Source organism: Panthera uncia, chromosome A2 (assembly GCF_023721935.1).
Source record: "Panthera uncia isolate 11264 chromosome A2, Puncia_PCG_1.0, whole genome shotgun sequence".
Taxonomy (NCBI): domain Eukaryota; kingdom Metazoa; phylum Chordata; class Mammalia; order Carnivora; family Felidae; genus Panthera; species Panthera uncia.
Window position 1 is genome coordinate 10,249,569 of NC_064816.1, and position 9,374 is coordinate 10,258,942.

A 9,374-nucleotide genomic window follows, 5' to 3' on the forward strand; every position below is an offset into this window, starting at 1 on the left:
CATCTAATATCACTTAGGAAAGTTTGTCACCATTTCACCTTGATAAATCCCCACTAATTTGTATGCTGTATATTTCCTATTGTCCATTGGGGATTTATTCCTTTTACTCAAATTTCAAGTGGATGTTCATACGTAAAGGTGTCTTGACACCATCAGTATATCACTCATCTCTCTTTGAGAGAAATTGGTTTTTGCTGCTTTGTTAGTTATCTTGGACATCAAGTGGCTATTGATAGCGTTACAAAGCAGCGAGAACCAAGGAAGATTTCTCGTCATCACGATCTCTCAGGGACCACCTGGGCTTATGAGATCTCTCTGCCCCCTCTTCCTTTCCTCTGTCTCCTTTTGAGCTTTTTTATACTTCTCTAAATTCAGGACAGAATGGTCATATTAAAATAGAACACCACATTCACACGTTCATAGGAATCTTACCAATTGGAATTTGGATATTTTTCTATCTTCTTTAGGGTAATGATAACTTGATGTCGAGAGCCTCACTAATACCCTTTCTTTCCTAAATACTGTAGCTGGAGGTGGGAAAAGCCTGATAACCACATGGTCTCTCTCAATGAGGTCTCTCTTCAAATGTCACCTTGTGCGTAGATCTTTCTGAACTCCCTGTAAAGAAAACACCCCATCGCTTTCTTTTATGCCTGATTGTTTTCCCACATGTCATTGTATTTATAGCCTTTTTGCCCTGTTACTAGTGTCTGGTTGTGCTAACATTAATCTTTTTTCCCTGATTTCTAGTCACCACCACCACCACCACCACCACATGGGACCAGGCAATGACACCCAAATTTCAGAATTTTTTCTTCTGGGATTATCAAATGAACCAGAATTACAGCCCCTCATATTTGGACTTTTCTTCTCCATGTACTTGATCAGTGTCTTTGGAAACCTGCTCATCATCCTGGCTGTCAGCTCTGCCTCCCACCTCCACACGCCTATGTATTTCTTTCTCTCCATCCTGTCCTTTGTGGACATTTGTATCACCTCTACCATCATCCCAAAGATGTTGGTAAATATACAGACACAGACTAAAATTATAACCTATACAGGATGCATCAGCCAGATCTATTTTTCCACACTCTTTGCAGGCTGGGACAACTTTCTCCTGGCCGTGATGGCCTATGACCGCTTCGTGGCCATCTGTCACCCCCTGCACTACACGGTCATCATGAACCCCCGGCTCTGTGGACTGCTGGCTCTGGTGTCCTGGATCACGAGTGTCCTGAATTCCTTGTTACAAAGCTTAATGGTGCTGCGATTGTCCTTCTGTACAAACTCAGAAATCCCTCACTTTTTCTGTGAACTCAATCAGATGACCCAGCTTGCCTGTTCTGATACCTTTCTGAACGACACAGTGATGTATATTTCAACGGTGTTGCTGGCCGGTGGTCCCCTTGCTGGGATCCTTTACTCTTACTCTAAGATTATTTCCTCTCTACGTAGAATCCCATCAGCTCAGGGCAAGTATAAAGCATTTTCCACCTGTGCGTCTCACCTCTCAGTTGTCTCCTTATTTTATTGCACGGTCCTGGAAGGGTACCTTATCTCCTCTGCTACCCAGAACTCCCACTCAAGTGCAACAGCCTCAGTGATGTACACGGTGGTCACGCCCATGCTGAACCCCTTCATCTACAGCCTGAGGAACAAAGACATAAAGGGGGCTCTGAGGAGATCCTTCGGGATGGCAGGGACAAAAGGGACCATCGTCCTGCTGGTGAAGAAGTGCCCTTGATTGCAGGGTCAAAGCCATGATTCTTTGATCATTGTGCACAGAATTTGCTCTTATGTATTTCCTGAAATTTCCATTTCTTAGAAGTCAGCTTCTCTATACAATTTCAGAAAACTCAGTTTACTAAGCTTTCTGCTCTAAGACACATACAAGTTTTTCCCTTGGTCCATTTTCATACCTTCCCACAGTTCTTTCTGACTTTGGATCGGACATATTTGAAAATTTCCGTGTCTTTTACAGGACAACTTTGATTTCTGAAAAACGGTTACTTCATAAATGACATATATCATGCCAAGTACAATTTGTCTAGACTTCCTGAAGGAATAATCAATCCTGAGTTGTTTTATTCAGATGGATAAAACTACACTTGGCATCTAAGGCCGTTTATGTAATTTTGCCATAGAGGAAAATAGGAAGTCACGATTTTCACTTTGGCTCTGTCATCAGTCTTGTTTACTCCTTAACCACTCTTCCTGATAACGTTGATTTTATCATTGTCCCTGTAAGCCTCAATGTATTGACAATGATGCCACAGGCTAAGAATGCCCTCAGTACACATCTGGGTCCATGATACTTGTGATTCATACCTGCGCCAATGTTATGGATGCACTGTCTCTCATCATCATCATTGTTGTTGTTGTTGATCTTGTTAAAGTGTAATTGACATCACATTGTATTAGTTGCAGGTGTACAATGTAATCATTCAATATTTGTATATATTGCAAAGTGATCACAATAAACTCAGTTAACATCTATCACAGTATTTACTTACAAACTTATTTTCATCATGAGCATTTTCAAGATCCCCTCTTCTAGCTACTGTCAAATATATAATAGTTTGTTGACTATAGTCACCAGGTTGTACATGACATCCCCTTGACTTATTCATTTTATACCTAGAAATTTGTACCTTGTGACTCTTGTGCCGTTTTCATCCACTCCCCAGGATACTACCCACCTCAGGCTACTACCAATGGGTTCTGTGTATCCATAGCTTGATTTGGTTTTGTCTTATTTTTAAGATTCCACATGTAAGTGAGATCATAGGGTATTTATCTTCCTCTGTCTGACTTATTTCACTTAGCATAATACCCTCAAGGTCCATCAGTTGTCCAAGATTTCACTAATTTTTATGGCTGAAAAATATGTGTGTGTGTGTGTATCACAACTTCTATTACATTTTCTTTCTTATTTTAATTCCAGCATAGTTAACAGAGTGTTATATTATTTTCAGGCATACAGTATAGTGACACTTCCATACATTACCCAGTACCGCACACTTTCTTTATCCATTCATCCACCAATGAACATCTAGCTTGTTTCCATGTCGTGGCTATTGTAAACCATGCTGCAGTGAAATGGGGGTGTGTATATCTTTTCAAATTTGTGTTTTTGTTTTCTTCAGATAAATGCTCAGAAGTAGAATTGCTCAATCACATGGTAGTTCTATTTTTAAGTTTTCAAGGAAACTCCACACTGTTTTCCAGAGTGGCTGCACCAGTTTACATTCCCACCAACAGTGCATGAGAGATTCCTCTTCTCCACAGCCGCAACAACACTTGTTGTTTCTTGTTTTTTTTGATACTATCCATGCTAAGAGGCATGAGGTTGATATCTCATTGTAGTTTTGATTTTTATTTCCCTGGGGATTAGTGATGCTCAGCATCTTTTCATGTACCTATAATAGATCTGGCTGATGCATCCTGTATAGGTTAGGATTAGTGATGTTCAGCATCTTTTCACGTACCTGTTGGCCATTTGTATGTCTTCATAGGAAAAATTTCTATTCAGATCTTCTCCCCATTTTTTAATCAGGTTGTTTGTTTTTGTTTTTATTTTTTCACTTCATTATTCTTCATTCACAAATGCTAATTGGATATTCATCCACATGCAACATTTTCTCTCGTGTTCACAACTCAACAGGTTGGTGAATCCAAAAGGACTGGTGCCATCACTATACGGAGTATATTGTATTAGTGTTTCAATCACTTATTCCAACCTACATCTTCTTTTATATTCTAAAACATCTTTATTATGTTGTTTGATCAGATAGATCCACAAGAGGTGGAGGTGCCCAAGGTCAGTCCAACTTTCAGCCAGTCAGGTCTGTCCTGTGGCAGCTCCTGAACATAGAACTTTGATGGTATTAAAGAGCCATTTAAGAGCCTGACCAGATCCAGCAACTTGGAGAAGGGACACAACAGCATGGGTGGTGCCATCTTGCTGAGCCAGGCTCCCTGTTTGTTCTTTGCTATTGAGTTCTTTATATACTTGGAATAGTTACCTCTTATCAGATATATGATTTGCAAATATTCTCTGCCATTCAGGAGGTTTTCTTTCCATTTTGTGATGGTTTCCTGTGCCAGCACAAGTTTTTAGTTTGATGTAGACCCTGTTTATTCTTGCTTTTGTTCTCTTGCTTTTGATGTCAAATCCTAAAAATCATTACCAAGACCAATATGTTTTCTTCTAGGAGCTTTATGGCTTCAGGTCTTACATTTAAGTCCTCAGTCCATTTTGAGTTACTTTTTGCCTGTGGTGTAAGACAGTGGTCCAGTTTCGTTCTTTTGCTTGAGGCTCTCCAGTTTATTCAACACCATTTGCTGAAGAGCCTATTCTTTCCTTATTGAATATTCTTGCCTACTTTGTCGTAAACAAATTAATGATATATATGTGGGTTTGTTTCTGGGCTCTCTATTCTATTCCACTGATCTGTGTTTTTTATGCCAATATCATTCTGTTTTGGTTACCATAGCTTTGTAATATAGTTTGAAATCAGGGACCATGATGCCTCCAGCTTTGCCCTTCTGTTTCAAGTTTGCTTCGATATTAGGGGTCTTTCGTGATTCCATACAAATTTTACAAGTGTTTGTCCTATTTCTCTAAAAAGTGACGTTGGAATTTTGACAGGGGTTGTACCAAATCCACAGATGAATGTGGGTATATGGACATTTTAACAGTAGTAAGTTTTCCAATCAATGAGCAGGGCCTATCCTTTCATTTATGTGTGTCTTCTTTAATTTCTTTCAGCAATGTCGTATACTTTTCAGTGTACAGGTGTTTTCCCTCCTTGGTTAAGTTTATTCTTAGATATTTTATTCTTGTGGATGCAGTAGTAAATGGCATTGTTTTCTTAATTTCTCTTTCTGGTCATTTGTTATTAGTGTACAGAAATGCAACCAATTTTTGTATGTTGACTTTGTGCCCTGCTGAGTTCATTTATTGGTTATAACAGATTTTTTTCTCATAATTTGTTGAAATACAATGACATACAATAAATTAAACATACTTAAATGCAGCAATTTCTGGGGACACCTAGGTGGCTCAGTCAGTTAAGTAACCAGCTGTTGATTTTGGCTCAGGTCATGATCTCATGGTCATGGGATCGAGCCTAACATCGGGCTCTGTGCTGACAGCACAGAGCCTGCTTGAAATCTTCTGTCTCCTCTCTTTGCCCCTCCCCTGCTCTCTCTCTTTAAAACTAAAATGTAAACATTTTTAGCATAAAAAAAATAATAACTAAATGCAAAATTTTCTGAATTAAAGGAATCATACAAAAATTAAGAGTACATACTGAATAAGTCCTTTTAAATATAATTTAAGAAAGTGCTCAAACGTTTAAAGCTCTGTTACATAATTGTAAAGACTGTAATCAACCTGAAACCTCTGTTTTCTTCTTTATGATGGTGATGTGGGTTTATAAACCTAATTCAAGTAGATGTTGTTAGTAATAAATAAGTGTCTGGAAATATTTGGTGCGTCCAACAAGTCTTTCATAGGTAGGGAGTGTATGTACCTGTACATATGTATGCATTTGTACATTACTTCATACAAATACACTCTTACACATGTATATATGACACAGACACAATAACCCTATCTTTTATATTGACAGGACATTTGGAGAGGATAGAAATCAAAACAGTGAATGTTTGAATTAGCATGGAATTAAAACAATGTAGAAATTTAGACAAAATTTAAAGTAGATGGGTGAGGGGTATCTGGGTGGCTCAGTCGGTTAAGGGTCTGACTTCAGCTCAGGTCATGATCTCACAGTTCATGGGTTCGAGCCCCACATCGGGCTCTGTGCTGTCAGTTCCAAACCTGGAGCCTGCTTCAGATTCTGTGTCTCCCTCTCTCCCTCTGCCCCTCCCCTGATCATACTTGCTTGCTCTCTCTCTCTTGAAAATAAATAAACATTAAAATAAAATGTTAAGTAGAATGGATGAACTTTAGTAATGAATTACTTTTTCTTATCTTAAAGCACAAAGGTCTCAAAGTGAGAATTCATATTTAAGACTAAAGTCGAGGGGTGCCTGGTTGGTTCAGTTAGTGGGGTATGTACCTCGTTTTTATAAGATTTTATTTTTAAGTAATCTCTACACACAACGTGAGGCTTGATCTCACAACTTTGAGATCAAGAGTCACGTGATTCATGGATGAGTCAACTTGGTGCCTTGAGTATGTGACTCCTTATCTCAGGGTCATGAGTTCAAACATCACATTGGACATAGAAATTATGTTTAAAATAAATAAATAGATGCATGGATAGATAGAGTGAATGAGTGAGTGAGTGAGTGAGTGAGTGAATGTGTGAGTGAGTCATGTTTATATTTTAGCAATGGGGAGTTCACTTTTTCCATTCCATTTAAGCAGTGAAGCAGAAGCTCCAAATTGACTTTTTTCCCCTCCAGTTAAGGTTGGATTTCAACACAAAATTCCCTCACCCAAGAGAAGAAAAATGAATTAACTGAGAGAATGAAATTCACTTTCCTCCAAAACAATTTTATTACATGAATATCTATATTACATTCTTATTTCTGCTCTAACAAATAACACACTTGAGGCTCAAAAGACACAAACTTACGCTCTTACAGTTTAGAGGTTAGAAGCTTGAAATAAGTCTCCACAAGCTAAAATCAAGATGTCTGGAGAGCCTGGTTCCTTCATGGATGCTCGAGGAGAGACTGTTTTCTTTCCTATTGTGGTTTTTAGGGACAACAAGCATCCTTTGGCTCATTGCCCTTTCTCCATCTTCAAAGCCAGCAAAATGGCATCCTCACATCTCTCTCTGACCCAACTATTTTGCCTCCTTCTCCTATGTTTGGAGGACCATGGTGATTATGTTAACTCCACCTGCATAATCTTGGTCAATCTTAGTTTAAGGTCAGCTCATTACCAGTCTTGTTCTATTTGCTACTCTATTCTCCCCCCTTTACTCTAAAAAATAACTTATTCAAAGTTTCCAAGGATTGGAATGTGGACAACTTCAGGAGGCTCTCATTCTGCCTGCTAGAAAGTCTTTTCCAAAAGTATTTTATTTGGTGTCATTCAACGACCCTTATATAAAAGAAACAAACACGGAATTTATCACAGCGCCTAGAATGACCGGATACACTTGTCATTCCAAATTTTATACAAACACAATTTATTTTGTGAAGAAGACCTTACAACCACCTGCACCTTGCTCTATCCCAGGACCGCAGCCTTGCTACTCAAAGAGTGGTCCACGGACCAGGACCCACAGTATCAACATCATTCAGGAGCTTGTTAGACACACCATATCCTGGGCCTTGTTAGACACACCATATCCGCAGCCTTGCTACTCAAAGAGGTCCTCAAATCAGGACCTGAAGCATCAACATTGCTCAGGAGCTTGTTAGACACACCGTATCTTGAGCCCACCAGCACCTGCAAAATCAGAATCTGCATTTAAACTAGGATCCTAGGTGATTCGTATGCACCTTGAAGTTGGAGAAGCACTGGGCTAGAGTAGGTTTTCACACATTCTCAATTTGGCCTTTGAGGCAGGATGATGATTTGTGTTGGGAGCTGTCCTGCTCACCACAGGTGTTTAGTAGCATCCCTCAGACATTGTCAAATACCCCCAGGGGGAAAGACTCATCTCTGGGTGGGAACCATGGGCACAGAGTTTGAAAAATGGAGCGCCCTGACAGAATCCAATCAACACCAACCCCTTTCTGCAACCATAACCTTGAGAAGATCACTAAATTCTTCAAGCCCCATTTCCCCATGGGGAATGGAGTTCACAATAGTACTTCCTCACAGAACAGACTTTTATAAAAATTAAATCAGACAATTCCTAGAAGCTGCTGAATCCAGATTATAGTGTATAAAAAGATCTGAATATATCTCTTACAATAAACAAACATTTTATAATGGCATTTTAAGTACTGGCTCTGAACTTGTGATATAAGTATGAAATCCCTAATTGTTTTTGCAAAATTGTCATGAAGCCCATGGGTGTAGTGCCTGAGGTTTTGTATCAAAGGAACAAACTTAACATCTCTGTTGAAAAGAGGAAAAGTTACTTGCTAGAGATGTCAGGGGCTGTGTCTCCACCACAATCAATGCTTTGAAGAATCCAAGGGACCTTAGTTAAGACCGATTTCTCAGTCTTCAACAGGAGAAAATGTTCATTGTGGATTGGGATAAGGTGTTGGGAGTTTAGATCTCTGAAAGGCAGAAGTAATAGAAAAAAAGAGTAAGAAAGACTGGCTTCAGATGGCTTATCGCCTGGTCTCCTAGGAACAGAAATTCAACAGGAATAATTACCTCTGTCCACATAGGTGTCCCACAGGGGAATCAGGTGCCTAAAGGTGAGAGAAACAACAGTGAAATGTGCCTAATGAGCAGAATTAAGAGGCTGCAAATACCTCCTCTGTTGCAGCCCCACAGTGTGTACAACATCAGGCTGGACAAGACATGGTCGTTTCTTTTGCAGTCCTAAGTCTGGATGGGACACTGAAGTTTGACCCATCCCTGCTGTCGCGTCTGGGACAGAGCTTCATCCTCCACCATCCAATGAGGTAGCTGTTTTGAAATGCATGTAGAGACCCTCCTCTCAGAGACCCCATCTAGATGAGTTTTACATCCCAGTAAGTACTGCAGGAGAAGGTCAAGAGAATGAAAGTCAAGAACATTTTCCTGAGGTCACCTGAGAGCCAATCTAGCCTGGCCAGAGCTGAGACTTTGCTGTAGTTGTTTGCTGGCTTGATTAGTAAATTGATTGATTGTTGTATTTATGATGCTATAAATAGAAGTAAATATTGAACTCAGAAATGCAAGGTTCAACATTAACAACTAAATGATAATAATGGAAACCCACCCAGACCGGGCATGGGAAACATAAAAGTAGAACCTAAGACCAAGGATCTTTGCAATTAACCAGAGTAGAAAAGTCAAGTATGAGCTGTGGAGGGACATACACTGAGTGAGGACATGTCTTTTCATTTTTAAGGTAGGACATACTAGATTACATTTCCGTACTGATGAGAAAAATCCAGATGAAAGAATTCTCCCAAGTACATCCTGCAAAAGGGGTACATCATGCCTACATGAAGCAGGCATATCACAGCACCTTCTCTCTCTTGAGTATTCAAATGAAAATTTTTAGGGGCACCTGGGTGGCTCAGTCAGTTGAGTGTCTGACTTGATTTTGGCCCAGGTCGTGATCTCAGGTGTCATAGGATTGAAGTCCCATAGTTGGGCTCTGCCCTGACAGAGCCCCTCTCTGTCCTTCTCTTTCTCTCTGCCCATTCGCTGCTTGTGCTCGCTCGCTCTCTCTCTCTCTCTCTGTGTCTATCTCTCTATCAAAATAACAAATACTTTT

At 39.8% G+C, this 9,374-nt stretch overlaps 1 protein-coding gene and 1 pseudogene across 1 annotated transcript; one reads left to right on the forward strand and one right to left on the reverse strand.

Annotated features, from left to right (window-relative positions):
- Positions 1–775: 775 nt before the first annotated feature.
- LOC125929134 (olfactory receptor 7A17-like) lies at positions 776–1,744 on the forward strand. Its single transcript, XM_049640059.1, has one exon. It carries the CDS (start codon positions 776–778, stop codon positions 1,742–1,744), a length of 969 nt encoding a protein of 322 aa, XP_049496016.1.
- A 1,986-nt stretch (positions 1,745–3,730) lies between these two features.
- On the reverse strand, positions 3,731–3,960 carry LOC125929138 (NADH dehydrogenase [ubiquinone] 1 subunit C1, mitochondrial-like; annotated as a pseudogene).
- Between the last annotated feature and the right edge of the window lie 5,414 nt (positions 3,961–9,374).

Excerpts from the sequence above, each read along its gene's own strand:
- LOC125929134 (XM_049640059.1), top strand. The coding sequence starts at position 776 with ATGGGACCAGGCAATGACACCCAAATTTCAGAATTTTTTCTTCTGGGA.